The sequence below is a fragment of the Malaya genurostris genome, chromosome 3 (assembly GCF_030247185.1).
Source record: "Malaya genurostris strain Urasoe2022 chromosome 3, Malgen_1.1, whole genome shotgun sequence".
Taxonomy (NCBI): Eukaryota; Metazoa; Arthropoda; class Insecta; order Diptera; family Culicidae; genus Malaya; species Malaya genurostris.
The window spans coordinates 283,752,915-283,772,293 of NC_080572.1; the positions used below are offsets into that span (position 1 = coordinate 283,752,915).

Consider the following 19,379-nt stretch of genomic DNA (forward strand, 5'->3'; position numbering starts at 1 on the left):
AATATTTCAGAAGCCGCTAGTAGAAGCACCTTTGCGAATCCAAAGAATGCTTCTTGGTCTTCAGCGTTACAACATAACTCTACGTTTTATGCCAGGTAAACATGTAGTAATTGCTGATATGCTTTCACGTGCAGCATTGAATGAAAACGATAATACCAAATCCGGAAGCGAATCCAACATTGCAACATTTGCACACAGTTTTCAGCAAATCCACAAGCTCAACCGATGCAGACGCACCAAATCCCATTATATCCGTTTCAGAAGATCTCTATGGACATTTTTGAATGTGAATTAAAAGGTCAAAAGTTTGTATACCTGATCACCGTCGATCATTATTCAGACTATTTTGAAATTGACGAATTACGTACTCAAAGTGCGGCAACTGTAGTGAAAATATGTAAACGAAACTTTGCAACGCATGGGAAGCCTCAAGAAATTAGTACTGATGGAGGTTATGAGCGAAGATTTCAACGCTTTCGCAAAACTATGGAGTTTTAAACACAGTGTTTCGGCACCTTACCACCAACAAGCTAATGGGAAGGCAGAATCAGCTGTGAAAATTGCTAAGCTGTTACTAAAAAAAGCGAACGAATCGAAACAGGATTTCTGGGAGATACTTCTACAGTGGCGTAACACTCCGAACAAAATAGGAAGCTCACCAGCACAGCGTCTCTTCAATCGGCGAACACGTTGTGGATTGCCGATGGCCGTAAAGATGTACGCACCAAAAATAGAAGAAAATATACCCGAGAAAATATATCGAAATCGTCAGCAAACAAAACTCCATTATGATCGAAAGACTCGAGCACTTCCAGACCTGGAAGTTGGACAGCCAGTTTATGTGAAACTTAATCCAGGAAACAAACAATGGGCTAGAGGAACTGTAACCAATCCGGTGACTGATCGATCTGCCGTCGTATCCATCGGTGATCGTGAGTATCGTCGAGACAATATGATGATTCAGCCGGCCAATCTGGAAGCACCAGTCTATGCAGAACCGATTCCATCTAACGCGGAATCAACCTATCCGGGTCGGATTATACAACAACCAATGCAAACGAGTAATATTGTTCCGGAGGTTTCCCGTCCAAAACGTCTCACACACGCTCCCGTTAAATTCAATGATTATGATTTGTATTGATTGATCTGACTTGAAACTTACGATATAACTTTTTGTAAGAAGAAGAAGATGTTAGAGTATGTACATCTAAAATCAATACCTTTCGTTTTACCATATTGATTTACACTTTGTGTACCCATATGTATTACACCATGACCAAGAGAAATAAATCAGTTTTTTCCACAACACGCACTCGATTAGCTCTTCTTTTAACAAATTTATATTCTAAAGTATAAAGTAAGAGTGTAAATTTTATTCGTATTCACGACATCCAGTTATGTCTCTGACCGCCGCTCCGAGCTTTATCGTCAGCGGAGTTCCCAATAATATTTATCCGACGTTTGCCTCCCAAAAGTGTCCTTTTAAAGAATGAAAATCTGTTTTTCATAATGTTTTATAACATATATAAATATGAATGTGTAAATAGTATGTTTCAAAGCAATCGATGAACTTGTGCGATTTCGGGAGGAGCCAGGGTCAGGGCCCCTTGGGCCCCTTCTTCTGAGTACGTGCCTGAGTCGTAACATTCAAACGTTAACATATGGAGGTAAAGTAAATTTTAAACTCGCCATTTCTTTGTTCCGCATGTATTAAATGTTGGCAGGTAATCGCTTAGCTTTGTTTCGTTTCAGTGTAGTAAATTCAAGCTTTCGTAAAATTTCGGAAAGCCCATAACTGAATGAAGCGATAGTTTAAAATACATTAAATATTAGATATAAACATAAAATTAAATGTGAGTTTTTCCTTCTAACGATTACTATTTCCAAAACACGGGCAGCTGCGCCCGACGGAGTGTCTGCCATGAATGTTTTTTGTTCCAAATTGAAGAATTGGCGGCAAATCAGTTCAGCTATGCGAATCTGAGTTCTAATAGGGTGACTGTTCAAAAATTTATCTCTTTTCATTGATCATCATTTCGACTTGATATTTCGCACTCAACCATCACTGTAATGGACTGTGACATTCATTTGATTGAATTTGATTTCAGCTTCATCATTATTTTCAAATGTCCTCTGAGTATTCCCAAACCGCAACACAGAGTGTAGCCAATTTATTTGCAACTCAATTCAAGATTATCGGCCACAAGTCGTATTTGCTCCGTTCGTGTTTGTTCCAGAAGGGGTGAAAACTGGCAATTGATAAATAAAGCTACTAATAGTTCATTGTAAAATCATCATTTTACGAGTAAGAATCGACACCAACGCTTAAAGGAATCAACAGTCTGATGACTGCTTCTGTATACTGCGTGTATTCATCACAACTCTAGCAATGAAATGGGCCAACACTTCTCAACAGCATCTGAGGACTACATGCACATCATTTATTGGCTGCATGACTTTGGTCGTTATTGCTAACTGAGTAGATGTTTTGGAATAAAACTCTCGGTTCGAGCTAGCTGACTATAGGAGCATTCACCCAACATCAATTCAAATCACTAACAGTGTTGTTGGCAGTTAAACTGCTTACGTTCAAACATGGAATGGAAGCACAACCGAACATTGAAGATCCACTCACCCGGGGTCAAGTACTTGAAATTTATTCGAGATTGGCTCGAAACAGCAGTGTAATCGTTCAGTCTGGAACCTCCTAGCTGTCCGAGAAGGAATCAATAATGTGGATTTATATCGTCAGAAGTTGAGGTTATGGTCCTTCATTCTGTTTCCATAAAAGCTTAAAAAGGGGTTGAAAAAGATATTCGGACAATCAATGCACTAGATAAGCTATTACTGCCAAAATAAGTCGTTCTCGTTCCAAATGCATCACAAAATGATAACTAATTCCTGGTTGCCGGGATTAGCTAGTGCTCTATCAATATCACATTTTTGGAAAAATGAGACTTACACTAGACGTAAATCCAAGTATGCCGTTTGTTCTAGGGTGATGACATAATGTCACCTCTATAATGGTCATCTTCGTGCAGTATAAGTTCAGGCGTTATGTCTATAAATATGAAATGATTTCAAATATAATATGAAATGATACGACGAACGCGTTTTGTCGTGAATACTTTACTATGAGGCATTCTTTTCAAAATTTACCCTGTACAAGAACGGGCAGAGCTTATTCGGTATTATCTCTTGTATTTAACGCAGTATCATAATTGCCATATAGGAACATATTCTGTGATATATGGTTAAAATATACTGTCATGAATCTTGTTTGAGATTGAAGTCCGACTAGCCTTCCGAAGTTAATTATAACCAGGGGATGCAGTACCGCACATCTTGTTAACAGTCGTGACTCGTGATGAAGCTCGAAAAAGCGATATTTCAATGGAAGAACTTCCGCCAGTTCACTGATAAGTACTCATTGATCGAAACATTGGGCCGTATGAATAAAACGTAGCATGCTTGAATTTCGGTAGTAAATGCTACGTGTGGATCACGTTCCTGTTAAAACATGCTACAAACTGTAGTATTTACTACAAGTTTTCGGTAGGTAACTCTGCAGGTTGCTACTCGTGTGTTTGCTGATAAAGTGAAGTACAGAAATTTAAAAAAGTGGCATTTTCACAGATGTAAGTACGTTTCTTGCTTTGTGCATGCTTATGCCAGCTTTTCAGGCTCTGTGTCGATACGGTATGCAGTAAATGCTTAAATTCGGAAGTAGCATTAACTACATGTTCGAACTTGTTTTTTATTCATACCAAACCGCGTTATACTCTGTGGACTTTGTTTTTGAGAAGATACTACAAACAACAGACTTTACTACATTTTATTCATGCGGCCCATTGTAGTTAAATAAAAGGACCAAATCACTTAGACAAAACAATGCGTAAATCCCACGCACCGTTGAGATACGTCTCTCGCATCAGGTACTACAACACAATTTAGGTATGATTTAAAATGCCGAAAAACGAAATGCAGTAACTTTTTCACCAAGTAAAATTTCTGCCAGGCGAAGAATGCATCCGAAGTGATAACCCTAACCTGTCCAGTCCGGGATTTATGTATATTGTTATATCATGTTTGTGTAACATTTAATTCGAAAATGACATCACCAAAGAACGTAATGATAAAGCCTATGCTGCTGTCGGATATTTGTTCACGTTGCCATTCACAAGGTCACCGGAGTTTTGTATACGTTCAAACTACCGATAATTGCCAAACGAACGATCCTCTTTCAGCTCAATTCGTGGGATGAGTCAGATTTGAGTAATCCTACTAGTTCTGCTAGATAAATTACTTTGATAAACCCACTTTTTAACAGTAAATCGCATTTGTACAAAGATTATTAACATGTGAAGTGTATTGTTTTGAAACGGATGGGTCATTACTCTTACTGTAATTGCTGTAACTATTAGTGCTTCGAAATTAATATATTATTAAGAAACGTGTAATTTACCAATTAATTTACTAAATGATTTAACCATTCAATCGAATCAAGCAGCAACCCATAATCCGTCAAAGATATGTAGACAGGCCACTCTGCGTTCGTGCATTTAAGAAACAAACTGTAATTAATTGAGTGTTTTTTTTGAAGCCATATATCTTCGTAGAAGTGATGTAACTGACTCTTATCAGCAAGATTAGCTCAAAGATGACGAAACCGATTTTGACAATCTTAAACTCGCTATAAAGCTGCAAAAGCTGTCAATGATGAAGTTCAAATGTAGATACAATGATATTTATTAATTTCTACGGCGGTGTACCATTTTGCAAAATATGTTAACTATTGGTTAAAATCTGACAGTTGAGTATTTATTCAATATGATGTCAACATCAAACCCGGTACTTTGTCTCTGATTTGTCGTTTCAGAAACGAACATTTTCGAATGAGACGGTAAAAAGACAAGCAATTCTGCGGTAGCTTACCGCCGCAATAAGGTATATTTTCGTCGACCAGAATCAATCAAATTAACTACACGTGATTCCGTCAAATCGAAATTAATGAATCAATCAAACGAAAGTTAGAGGAAGCTAGAAGGATTACTGGCAACGATGCACAGTTGGCTCGCGGTTGAAAAACAATGGCCATTTATGGGGCAGACATGTAATCCTCACAGCATACCGGGATTCGATTCCAAACCCCGCAAAATAACTCTCACTGGACGTTATGTCGGGCATGCCAAAAAAAAAAATAACCGAAAAAGAAAACCGACAAGAATGGGTGCGGTCATCATTTAACATTAGTCTGATTATTTATGTTGTAGTAATACTATCTTGCTTCGTGGCGCTCCATTCTGTTTATCCAACAAATAGATATAAATTAACACCTTAAATCAACCGTTGGTCAGGTAAACAAATCCCAAAATCAACCCAAAGTCGAACGGCGGCTGGTGGTGGAGAAACGGATGGCCTTCTCGTCGTAAGGACAATAGTTTTAGTCGATTTAGTTAACCACCGAGAAATTATGCAATGTTTACTCGTTTTTCCTAATGTTGACCATTCAATGTCGAACGCTAATGTTTGGAAGTTTATTTTATTGTTGTGATTATGAAATATTTAACGTCTAGCTTGATGGTGACCTTCGCCATGGTAATGATTTCTCAAGTTCTGACTCGATTGTTATTCAATTTGTATATTACTCTAAGGGGCATTGCGGGTTTACATTTCAGTTTTAAGTAATGGTATTATGACAGAAAAACTGATAGGACACTCATAACTCAAGAATTTTAACGCTCACTTCGAATATACCTTTAGTTAGGACAGTGTTATTGTATAATAAATATTGGAGCTGGAACGTATATTATTCTGATTGATAATGCTTAGTGTAGGACTACGTTGGAAAGGGATTAGAATTGCAATAAAAACTCACTTGAAATGCCTCGACCATGCATACTCATGCCGGGTAGAGACAGCTTGTATGCCTTTTGACCAATGCGGGCGAATTTTTCGAAAATCATAGGTACACAAACTAATACCGTTTTCGTTTTTGAACCTACACGCGGGCGACTCTGACTCCAAGTAAAACGAACGCGTGGTACGCGCCCTAAACAACAACTCATAAAAAAAAGAAAAAATAAACAAACTCGCATGGATGCGTAGTGCGACCTGAGACAATTTTCAGAGCGAAACTACGCAATTGGAGTCCGATCTAGAGCGACCTCAGGTTGCCTAAAATAAACACATCAAAAGTTGTTTGGGCGGCTCTGGGTCACCTCTCGGGTTGCTCTGATCATTAAACGAAAACGGTATAAGATACATTCATTGGATCTATAACAGTTCGGCTGAAAAGTTCGTATCGTTTAATAGAAACACACATTTTTTTTGCCAAAATTCGTTTTTATTATTCAACATAATTGCCATCAGAGGCGATATAGCGATTATAGCGATCTCGATACCATTTTTGTAGTACGATTTGTCCTTTGCCTCAAAATAGGCCTCAGTTTCAGCGATTACCTCTTCATTGCTTCTAAATTTTTTTACCAGCGAGCCTTCTCTTGAGGTCTGAGAACAGGAAAAAGTCACTGGGGGCCAAATCTAGAGAATACGGTGGATGAGGGAACAATTCGAAGCCCAATTCGTTCAATTTCAGCATGGTCTTCATCGACTTGTGACACGGTGCATTGTCTTGATGAAACAAAACTTTTTGGCATTAAAAATGCCTTACTCTTCACTATATGGGGCCGGGTGTCAATTAAAAGTTTCAAAAATAGTCGCGTAACCTTTTTGTGTCATAATTTTGAACGTTAATAACTCGGTCATTTGTTGATGGATTGTTATAATTTAACAACCAATCGATTCGGAAACTTTTAACTTAAACATGTATGACGACGTCGTTTCAGTATTTCAATACCATACTATTGAAAAAATGGTTGGAATCGACCTATGTTTTCATCCACCAATCCCTGTTGTACAAAATGACGTCAACTTCTTGTTCGGCATAGGAGGCTTTGCGTCATGCATAAAAAACACCGCATCGTTATGCGTAGTATGAAGAGAAATCTATAAATATAGGCTGCACAATATTTCTTTGCCTAGTTGATGTTTGACTGTGAATGAAACAAGTCGCTCGTCCAGTGAGCTGATGACTGGATTGTATATGCGTTCACTTGCTGGATTGTCGATATTGCATTATGCGTTGGTGAAATTTCCTGTTGTCTGCGCAACACCGTGTTCGCTTGAGTATCTTATATATCATCTAGCTATTGAGGAACCGAATCAGCGTGGTTACCGATTCTTTTAAAATATCCCATGTAATTAGCAAATTTTTGGTCGATTTTGCCATTAAAATGCCTTACACTTCGCTTCCCGAAGCTGGGTGTCAATTTAAAACATGCAAAACTAATCGCGTAACATTTTTCTGTCATACTTTTGAACGCTTATTAGTCAGTTATTTGTTGATGGATTTATATTATTCAACAACCCATCGATTCGGAAACATTTAACTAAACCTTATGAGATAACGTCATTTGAATATTTCAATTGCATACCATTGAAAAATTGGTTTGAATTGAGTATTTTATGTTGGTTCTCTGGTAACTATCAGGCCAATTGCGAATTATCGGCGATAGATTTTTCGGATCTAATTTGCAGCGCTTGTTCCTCGATGATTTGTTAATGGATTTTCCTAATTTAAATGATTCCAAAGCTTCAATATTGTACGCTTAAAAATGTTTTAATTTGTCAACGGATCGGTTTGCATACTTAAATCTCCATTCCCATACGAACAAAACGTGACAATGTGACTGAACAAGTTGTTGTCCCACCAGGAATTTTGTTGCGTATCCATTCCGTATGAATATTTTATGTGGACTGTCTCATATGTTTTCTTCCTCGTATTGTTGCCATATTATTTACCGACACTTTCCGAAGATTATCGACGATGTTGAAGAATTAATAAAATTACACCATAACTGAGATTACTCGTACAACATTCTCTTGGATCGATTAACTGTTTATAAAATTAATAAGTCCACCCAGTGAACGACCATTATTAGGTTAAAACTGGGGGTAAATAAACGATATAAATCAAATCAAATTAATAAGTTTGTACGTTTCTCGAAAATTATCATCATAAAATAGAACAGTTTTATTTGTTCAGGTTTAAATCTTTAAGTTGTTTGTATCTAAAATTGAGCTTTAAAGTAACTGTGAAGTGTAGTGAAGTTTAGTGTATCATCATCATTATCATCTTTATTTTTGTATTTATTACGAAGACCCTAGAAACATTTCATTTTTAATGTTATTGTGCTCGGTCGTGTCTTGAATACAACCCTCTAATTTTTCATCAAAAAGTAGTGTTTCATCAACACACGAAATTCCTTTTTTCCATTTTTTTCACAATAACAAAAGTAGCTTCACTCAAAATGCAATATCTCACAAACTAATAATCAGACAGCTGTCAAATTTATACACGTATCTTTTGAAGGTTGGTACTAACTGAAAATGGTATGGATTTAACTCTAGTGGCGCCCTCTCATAGAAACGATACGAACTTTTCAACCGATCTGTTACAACATAGTTTCAGTATTAAATTGTAGCCTAGTGTGTTGGCACCTTCTCATGAAAGCATGATAATTATTAATAATTTTATGATCAAACCGATCGAAATCATTTTTTTTTGTAATAACATTTTTATTCTGGCCGATTGGCTTACATTTTTGTTACTTAAATTTTTTTTTTGCTATTGGATCTCGTTGTCACCCTTTTTCTAGAGGGAGATGAGTTTCCATTTCCATCCAACGAGGATCGGGGGTCACTTCGTCCGCGGCTTATCTCATCATCCATTGCTTCATCGTCGGTGTTGTGTGTGATTTCCGTTTTATTTTCGTTGTCCTTGTTGATCGTAGTCTTGGGCTCGTTGAGAGTTGCTGTAGATGCGCCTTGTTGTACATTAGTTGCAGTTGCTGGTTGGTTGTAGGGTAAGTCGTTAACTGCAGCTGGTGTACTTTGTTCTATAGGGGATGATGATGTCTTCTTGTCCAGTTTATCACATGGCTTACCGTAGTGAACAACTTTTTGGCAATATTGACATGTGGCCATCTGATTGTCATAGGTAACAAGTGATTTGCATGGAATTCTTGTATCTTGACCGAAAATCACATAAGAATGTATTCAAGCGCATGCGTAATAAACGTACGCCATTTAGAATACCGGGGAAAAAGTTCTTCCACTTTTCTTTTTCTTCGTATTGGGACATAGTTTTGCGAATATAATAATCGGTGACGCTCGAGTGAAGATCATGCACACGCACGTCTATAGCACTATCATCCATATATACTGGAATGTTGTACTTGCTATGTTCTCGTGCTCCACATAGTGCACATTGTTATTGTCTTTTGCGAATTGAATTGCATCCAACTCTTTATAAAACTGGATGTAAACAACATTATTCGTCTTATTGCGTTGAAGTAAATGCACACGTTTAATGTCAAGATGCATTTGCTCCTTAAGCAAACCTTCAAGTTCTCGTATCGAAGGTCGAATTTTGCACTGCCTGAAGTCAACAACAATTGTATTCTTTCGTGTCGGCGGTAGCTTTTGTTAGTTTGGTTCACTCATTTCGAGGTCGTTCTATTGTTCACTACACAATACTGTTCTTGGATTCTTCCGTCTCGAACGTAAGCGGTTTTGTTATATCGACTGACTTGAATGCGATGTGAATGCGAACTGAGATCGAAATCATGACCAAAGATAATTCGGCATGGTTGGATTATGCGTTAGTTACGAGACTTCAATCGAAACTCCTATCTCCATTTTTTCCTTCTGAACCAAAAGATAACATAATAGATTATGTGATAGACGGATCAGGGTCATTTCGCCGAATGTCATTTCACCGAACGCCATTTCGAAGAGTTGATTTGAAATGAAGACAAATGAAAAAATGATAATGTTTACTCCCGTTTCGTCAAATTCCACTACAGGTCTAATTCCACTACAGGAATATAATACCATGGCTTTCTACCAAGCAATTGTTTGCGGTATTTCCCGGTAACTGAGTGCAAATGGAAAAAAATCGAATGCGGCTACGCCACATCGTTTTGCTCGTTTGCTATCCGACCTCGCTACCGCTCGTTACCTAACTGAAGTGACGAAACCACCAAAAATGCTTATAGCTCTATCTGCAATCCGAAAGCTCATATGTTGTAAATAAATCATAATTCAGCTTTAAGAATGCACACCAGCCATAAATAAGCATTATATATAGCGATTATTTCCTGTCATAATGTGGCATTAGTATGTGCTTCTTGGTTACCGGGGGAGATTGGTGAAAAAAAGAGCAGCCAATATGCAGTGAACATCTTCCGACCCATACAAAGTAACATGTGCGTGTTCAGTACTATTCAATGGGATTGCTTTCTGGGAAGTGTTCAAACGTATGTGTTAGTAATAATAGCTTCAATAATGTCAAAATTTAGTAAAGAATTTGAAAGTCGGTAAACAATTGAGTATGAAAATTTTGGTTAAAAACGAAAAGCTATATATGGGGCATTCCAGGCAAAATTAGCCACCCAAAAATTTTTTTTTTCATCTAACTATTTTTTTCGGTAAAGAACTCGAAAATATTCGACACGTATTTTTTATTTAAATATGGTACGTGGAATTCTCAAGATATAATTTTTTGAAATTTCGCGTTGTCAAAAAAGTGCCTTTTTCAACAACCTATACTGTAAAATCTAATAAAGATACAAAAATTCGTCAAAGACTTGAAATGTGCGTCTTTTTCTTAGTTTTCAAATAAGTGATTCCATAAAACAACCTTTAAAGTTAATATAATGAAAAAAGTTAATTCAAACTTGGGCCTAATATTTTTTCTGTTTTTGTTGAAAAAAGAAGCCTTAGGGGTTTAACTCAATCTTGGCAAAGTTTCAGAGTGGAAAGATCAATACTTTCGGAGCAGTGAATTTTTCAATTACGACTCGCACGCGCGGAGCGTACCGCAACGCAATTCGCTCGGATACGGGCGCAAAAGGCTATCCGCATTATGCCGATCCGACCGATCCGAGCTCTCCGGCGTTGACTTTTTTCTGCTTCGGCTATGGCTGAGCTGCACATGCATTATTTCATTGCTCCAAAACAAACTTCATATTTTCGAAATGTGAAAAAAAATGAAGAGAGACGAAAGTTTAATAATTTGCGATTTCGCGGATAACTGGCTTTTATTGGAACAACGACCAAGCGGCTATACTCCCCATTGTTTTGTATTATAAAATGAACAGCCAAATCGATCATAAAACATTAGTAATTATTTCTGATTGCAAGAAACATGACGCAACAGCTGTATATGTTTTTCTCGAAGCTCTTAATCAATTTTTTACAATACTATCCAAATATACGCAAGTGCATCCATTTTTCTGACGGAGCCTCTCAGCATTTCAAAAATGTAAAACACTTTGCGAATATTTTTCATCACGAGCATGATTTTCATCGTTTTGAACAGTGCAATTTTCACGCGATAGCTCATGGAAAAGGGCCATGCGACGGTGCTGGAGGAACTATCAAAAGAATTGCACGTCGCGCAAGTTCACAAATGATCAATGATTGTCAAATTTCGAATTGAAAAATTCACTGCTTCAAAAGTATTGATATTTCTACTCTAAAACTTTGCCAAGATTGTGTTAAACCCCTAAGGCTTCTTTTTTTTTTCAAGAGAAAAGAACTAGGCCCAAGTTTGAATTTTTTATTTGTTTATTAATTATTAACTTTTTGCATTACATTAACTTCAAAAGTTGTTTTATGCAAATGCTTATTTAAAAGCTAAGAAAAAGACTCACATTTCATGTCTTGGACGAATTTTTGTATCTTTATTAGATTTTACAGTATAGGATGTGGAAAAAAGCAAGGGTTTCCAACAGCTTGGATTACTTGTCAGTTTCGAAATGGATTACTTCGATTACTTACATTATAATCCTGATTATTTCTGGATTACTCGATTATTTTTAAATTCGGATTACTCTGGATTACTTCTTGTCTATGGTAATGTTTCTTCAGGATTACTGAATTACTTTCAATATACAATAAACTGAAGTCTGTTTTATGCGAGTTTACGTACCGCATAAAAAAACCGCATAAGAAAACCGCATAACTCTGAAAATTCGCATAAAAAATACCGCATAACTCTAAAACTTCGCATTAAAAAACCGCATAACTCTGAAAATTGGCATAAAAAAGTCGCATAAAAAAACCCACATTAAAAAGACTGCATAAAAAAAGACCTTAGTGTATTTCTAAAGAGGATTACGTCAATATACAATTTTTCTAAAGTGAGTTAATCACGAATTTTAACTTTTTCGCATTGTCCGATTGTTTCCATTTTGTTTGTTAAGTGAAAAGCTACCACAACCCCGTGGGAGCAACAAAACAATCGTATCAGATCATCGGTTCCAGGCAGGTTCCACCTAGAAATATATATTCAATACAGGGTTTTAACAATCCAACTTGGATGATTTTGAAAACCCTTTGGTTGGACTTAGTCGTCGACTACGTACAATGTTTGTCTGTGTATATTTTCACCAACTTAGATTCAAATGAAAAGTCTTCTGGTCCCATACAAAGTTTATGAAGTATTGTTCGGCTTTCGATTCCGGAGGCATCGGAAACAGTGGTCAAAACTTTAAAATTTAACACACTTTTCTAAGCAATAGCTTGAGTTACTTTCACAAAAAAGTTCCGGCAGCGCGATTACAAGGTGATGAGTGTCAAAATTTTCAAACGTGCCATTTGAGCCAATTTGTTCTGATTCCTGGATTTCGTACAAGCGGTAAAGAAAACGAAAACCTTAGCTCGGATTTGAAACAACAACCGAGTGCATTGTCATCGAGCCCACATGTGCACGTTGTTCCAACCGTGTTGCAGAACCAGATGCGCATAGGAATGTTTGCTACCGGTGTGTAATTTTGAATGAAAGAATGAAAGGACTTCAATGGATTGCAATTTATTTGAAATGGCATGTATCGGAATTCCATGCTTCGCGATGCAGAGGATTTATGGATAAGCACATCTCCCGTAGTTTTTCAAAAAATATCTTTTTTCTAGAACATTTACAACATTTCTTATTTTCAACACTTCGCGATGCACTGATGTCACTGTAAACTTTCAAATGTCAAGTAAAAAAACTCACATCATATTCTCTGAAACAACGGAATTTCTTATAGTCCCTTAATCTGCTATTGAATTTTGTCCGGACTCGACTTCCGGTTCTGGATCTACAAAAACTTGAAACTTCATGTCGGTAATTAGAGCGAAACTGCAAAAAACAGAAAAAAAATCTTCTAATTTCGACTCAAATCTGTTCACAAATTGAACAGGTTATACTAGTTTCTGCACAAATAAACTATATTGTTTTTTTTCGAGATTCAACGATTTAACGATTGAAGAGTCCGTTAGTAATATTTTTAGGGAAATATAAATCATACCAAAAAGTTATAATTACACCAGTAGGTAAATTAAAATAGGATTATTCTAAATCAATCCACAATTTGAAAGTTTAGTAATGAGCATTCTGCAAGTTATATTCTAGGTAACTTGGTGGCTATGGTAGGGCATCTCTTCATCAATATAACAACAATAATAATGCTCCGAATAAGCCATTTCGCCGAAAGCCATTTCACCGAAATTTTGAGCAATGATGATGTCATGAATTTTTTTATAAAAAGGAGGAAGTAGCAAAGTGTTCATAACCATGGAAGCCAAAGGTATTGTAGATCGAATGTGACGAGGAAGTACGGAAGTACGTTACAAGCACATATACATATGAAACTCGGAGATTACTAAGAAGGTATTTATAGAAAGAAAGGTGTTTTAAATGCCTCTAACAAAAGGGTTCAAATATAAAACTGACCCAATTTGTCGAGGATACCATGGAAATTATGATTATTGTGAGATCTGAGATGGGACACTGATCATTCGCAATCTGAACATGAACGGAGTATTCTTCAATCAGGTTGTCGTCTAAGTTGTGTTTCATTGCAATCAGAGTATCAATGGGAAGGACAATTTCTAGAATTTTTTCGGTCTTGCCTTCATGAAACATTTCCGAGCAACGCCGGGTAAATCAGCTAGTTCTTAATACAGTAATTGATTTGCACGTGACTTTAACTGAATTCCTGGAGCCGATCTTGAACTGAAACTTTAAGGAAGTTTCGTTATAGTTTGTCAGATATATTACTAGGTAATAATAATTCAATAATGTTGTAAATCTCTGGGCTAATCAATGTCTCATTGAAAAAGCGAAATGTCGGCAGTAGTACGCTGCCGAAGGACAACTACTATTTTCAACGATTTACATTTAAATTTGATGAATATTCCGTCATCCTTGTGAGTAATCCGCGGTTCTCACACTGCTGGATGGGGGAGTTCAGTTTTATTGTGGTGTTTCCTCTCTGAAACGAAAAAAGAGCGTAATTATTGGCTGTTTATGCTGTTCCATCATCAATTTTTCATGCTTGTCTTCTTACAAAGATTGTGATAAAGTGTGTGTTACAAAATTCAGAAAAAGAAAACCACAAAATCATGCAAAAAACCGTGCTTCCCCGGGCACCTGTTCTGAATCGAGAAATTTCTGGACTTTTCCGGTTTCCTGACATATTGAAGGCGTTCGTGCTGATTATCTTTCTCTTACCTTACCTTGAATTTTTATTTTGGATCTAGCATCCAAATCATCATGTTTCTTATCGATGCATCCGGAATTGGGCGTTAGTAATCTATGGTGCAACCTCCCTTTTCGCAGCTCAAACATTTAACAAACGCATCACTTGAATCTTACAGAATGTACAGAACCCGTCTCTCACGGAACCGTTATTAGTTCACGTGCACCCGTCAGCACACCAGTAATTAATGTTTGTGCATCCATCAGGGAGCAACGTTTGGCCACTTTATCGTCGCGCGCCGGTCGGAAAAAGGAAGTCGAATGATGAGTCCATATCGAAATGAATTCTTATCTGTTCTCTCTGGTAACTGGTCGTAAATTATAAAATATGTTCGACACTATCGGGCCACGATCAACGGCAAACATGAAAGCTATTTTCTCTTGATGAGTCTATCATTTATCTATTATATCAATTTACAGCTACCGATGCGGTCGAGTTGTGTTCACTTGTAAACATCAATCCGTGCTCCATGAATGGCAGTTCGATTATGACGCAGGCCAGCAGCGAACCAAAATTTCCCGAAGGTCACAAACTGTCAGTTCGTGTGCTCTTGGATAAAAGTTCCATTCTAAGAGAATCATTTCATGTTTTCATTGGTAGCCAAAACATTTACAACTTGTTGGTACACGTGGATTGGTATTTCCGAAGTAAGATTAAGCCTAGGATGATTTGAAATTCATCAGCCGAAAAGTTTGTGTTATTGTGCGTGTGCGGTTTAATACCGCACCAAACTAGTTTACTGTCGGAAGCGATGAACGCAACACTGTTTGCTTAAAAATGTATAGCTGAAACCTCCTTTGTAGAACTTTGACACTAGATGATGAATAAATTAACGAAGAAACTCGATCAAACCTAGTGTGTCAAAGTGCGTTAAGTCCGAGTCGATGGTGATACACTTATTCTACTTATTACACATATAGCAAATGTTAGCAAATGTTCTGGTATCATTTTCTTCTGAGAGTTCTGACGCAGGTTAGTTAGTAACAGTTTTGATGAGACTGAATGGATCTAAACTGTCTTTTAAAAAGGTCTTGATAGTACCTATAATCTTTCTCCGGACAGTACCAGCCTATATGCCGTGAGGAATCCGGCGAAAAAAAATGAGCCAAGAATAGATCCACTGGGTTCCTGCTTCCATGTCGTAAAAGGCGACAATTGCAGGAGTTCTTTTTTCCTTTCAGTTATCAGATATTTTCAACGTTTCGCTTATGATTACTCAATTTTACTCAACTAAAGACTGTCCCAGAAAGTATGGACGCACTTTGATTTCTCTGTAAATAACAGTTCGGCTGAAAAGTTCGTGTAATAGAAACACACATTTTTTTTGCCAAAATTCGTTCTTATTATTCAACATAATTGCCATCAGAGGCGATACAGCGATTACAGCGATCTTCCAACTTTTCGATACCATTTTTGTAGTACGAATTGTCCTTTGCCTCAAAATAGGCCTCAGTTTCAGCGATTACCTCTTCATTGGTTCTAAATTTTTTACCAGCGAGCATTCTCTTGAGGTCTGAGAACAGGAAAAAGTCACTGGGGCCAAATCTGGAAAATACGGTGGATGAGGGAGCAATTCGAAGCCCAATTCGTTTAATTTCAGCATGGTTTTCATCGACTTGTGACACGGTGCATTGTCTTGATGAAACAAAACTTTTTTCTTCTTCAAATGAGACCATTTTTTTTAAATTTCGTCCTTCAAACGCTCTAATAACGCTATATAATAGTCACTGTTGATGGTTTTTCCCTTTTCAAGGTAGTCGATGAAAATTATACCATGCGAATTCCAAAATACAGACGCCATAACCTTACCGGCCGATTGTTGAGTCTTTCCACGCTTTGGGTTCGGTTCATCGCGTGCAGTCCACTCAGCTGACTGTCGATTGGACTCCGGAGTGAAGTGATGGAGCCATGTTTCGTCCATTGTTATATATCGACGAAAAAAATCGGTTTTATTTCGATATAACAGCTCCAAACACAGCCTCTTTTCGACGTCCACTGCGTTCATTGTCTTCGGTGCTCATATGACCAGTACGAAATTTTGCAAACCACTTACGAATTGTTGCTTCGCCCGGTGCAGAGTCTGGATAACACTCATCAAGCCATTTTTTGGTATCGGCGGCATTTTTTTCATCAAAAAGTAGTGTTTCATCAACACACGAAATTCCTTTTTTTCCATTTTTTCACAATAACAAAAGTAGCTTCACTCAAAATGCAATATCTCACAAACTAATAATCAGACAGCTGTCAAATTTATACACGTATGTTTTGAAGGTTGGTACTAACTGAAAATGGTATGCATTTAATTCAAATGGCGCCCTCTCATAGAAACGATACGAACTTTTCAGCCGATCTGTTAATTCAGAAGTGTGAAATAATTCACAAGTGATATTCAAATTTTATTCGATATACTGATAATGTTAGACTACAACAACAGAATATTATTCTCAACATTTGCTACTTAGCCATTGTAGACTAGCTGGCGCACCTTCTTGCGAACGTTCCTCATTAAATTCCGTACAGACTTCTTGGCGACAAGTTTTGACACTTTTTTCCAACCTTTTTCGAACTGTTGAAAGGTTTCGGCTTCCGAGACATGTTTCCGAAGATGTGCCTTCGTTAATGCCCAAAATTCCTCAATTGGTCGAAGTTATGGGCAATTTGGTGGATTCATGTCTTTTGGGACGCAAGTGACATTTTTGGTAGTATACCATTCTACCGTTGATTTCGAGTAGTGGCAAGAAGCAAGATCTTGCCAGAAGACAACAGGATCCTTGTGGCTTCGAATCATGGGTAGAAGTCGTTTTTGTAAACATTCCTTGATGTATATTTCGCTGTTCATTGAAGCAGTGGTGATGAAGGTTTTCGAAATCTTACCGCAGCTACAAATTGCTTACCAGACCATAGCTTTCTTACCAAATTTTTCGACTTCAATCGATGTCTCGGACTGGTCTAACACTTGCCCTTCTCGCACCGTATATCGGGTCCTGGCAAGGATTTGTAATCAAGTTTCACGTAGGTTTCGTCGTCCATGATTATGCAGTTCAAATTTCCAGCAAGAATCGTATTGTACAGTTTTATAACCCTCGGCCTGATCGATGCTTCTTGTTTCGAACTACGTTTTGGTTATTTCTGCTTCTTATAGGTTCGAAGATTCAAACGTTCTTTAGCACGGAGATCATTTGACTTCGAAGTGCCCACTTTTTTGGCCACATCCCGAACTGAAACCGCATTCTTTTGCTCGAACGCCTTCAGTATACGTTTATCCAACTGAGGGTTAGCAGGACCTTTTTTACGACCCGTTTTCGGTTTATCCTCAAAGGTGTTATCCTCACCGAACTTCCTGATTGCATTTCGCACGGCTTTTGCACTTACTCCTTCCATTTTTGCTATCTTCTCAGTGACAGTCCGCGTTCTGCACACCATTTGTACACAATTTTTCGACGTTGTTCTGCTGAAAGTCCCCGCATTTCGAAACAAACTAATGAAAACGAATAAACAACTGCACAAGTGGTTAGTGAAGAGTGTAAACAACATGATTCAGCAACAGATTCTGAACCATTGAGAAATGGCAGCGGTTTTTGGTTGCGTCTATACTTTCTAGGACAGTCTTTATCTCTTCATTCAACTTATCAATTTCCGGTTAGCTTTGGATAGAAGTTTTATTTGAAATGTTTTCTTCTTCTATGCTATTGCTTGTCTTTCAAGATTATAAATTGAATGATGAAAATCAACTATTGCGCAAATTCGTTAATATTACAAAGCTAATAACAGAGATAACATATATCGGTATATTGAGTAAATAGTAAAAAATACTTGTTTGTTTGATAAATTAATATTTTTCTCTCGGTAGCCGGTTGCCCAGATCAACCAATAAAACCAATTAATAATTTTAATAAATAATCAAAATAAAAAAGCGGAAATAAAAAGAAATCAAGTTGCGCGTGAAATCTGTTGACCTTTGTTTTGTGATTTAAAATGAATGCGAAACGTAAAAATTTAAATTAGTCATGTGCACTTTAGCACAAACCGGTACACTTGAGGTACCGAGCCCCTGAATGATCACTAGAAGATTTTTTCTTTCAAACTTGAATAAAATCAAAAATAAAAATCTTTGGGTATAAACTACCACAACCTTTTCAATTTGTAAACCGTTATGTGAAGTTAACACTCAAACGCTCGGGTTGAGATTTTCATCGATTTTTTTCTCAAAAATTTGTAACTGTTTGTTGGCCAAATGATTAGTTTATTCAAATTGATCCGTTTTAGTAAATCTTGCACATTTCAGATTGTTCCACAACTGTTCCCATATACATTTTTAGTTTTTTAGATAGAATACCCCAAAAGGCAAAACAGACTTACCCCAAGGCGATCTGGAATAACACCGGTGTTTTTGGACCATATCAACACCGATTAAGGCAGAATGAAATTAAAGCATACCCGGTTTTTCTGACACCAAATGCATCAAGATCGGTCAATTTATTCAGTAGTTACAAATTTTTGAAAAAAAAAATCGATGAAAATCTCAACCCGAGCGTTTGAGTGTTAATATAGATTTAAATGTGGCAACCCTGCACGTTATGAAAAATCGGACAAAGCACGCTGTGTGCTAGGCGGTGATGTTTTTTTCTTCCTTCCCACGCGTACCGGTTTTGCATAATTTTGTATGACAATTTGAAAGTTTTGATACTCATCATCTTATAATTTCAAAACCGTTTGAACTCCTTG

General features: G+C 37.2%; 1 protein-coding gene across 1 annotated transcript; it reads left to right on the forward strand.

Moving 5' to 3' along the window:
• The first annotated feature begins 418 nt into the window (after positions 1 to 418).
• Positions 419 to 1,141, forward strand: LOC131434362 (uncharacterized). Its single transcript, XM_058601031.1, has one exon. The coding sequence runs from the start codon at positions 419 to 421 to the stop codon at positions 1,139 to 1,141; it is 723 nt and encodes a 240-aa protein (XP_058457014.1).
• The last annotated feature ends 18,238 nt before the right edge of the window (positions 1,142 to 19,379 follow it).

What these genes read in the sequence shown, in the direction of transcription:
- LOC131434362 (XM_058601031.1), top strand. Translation starts at nt 419, where the DNA reads ATGGGAAGCCTCAAGAAATTAGTACTGATGGAGGTTATGAGCGAAGAT.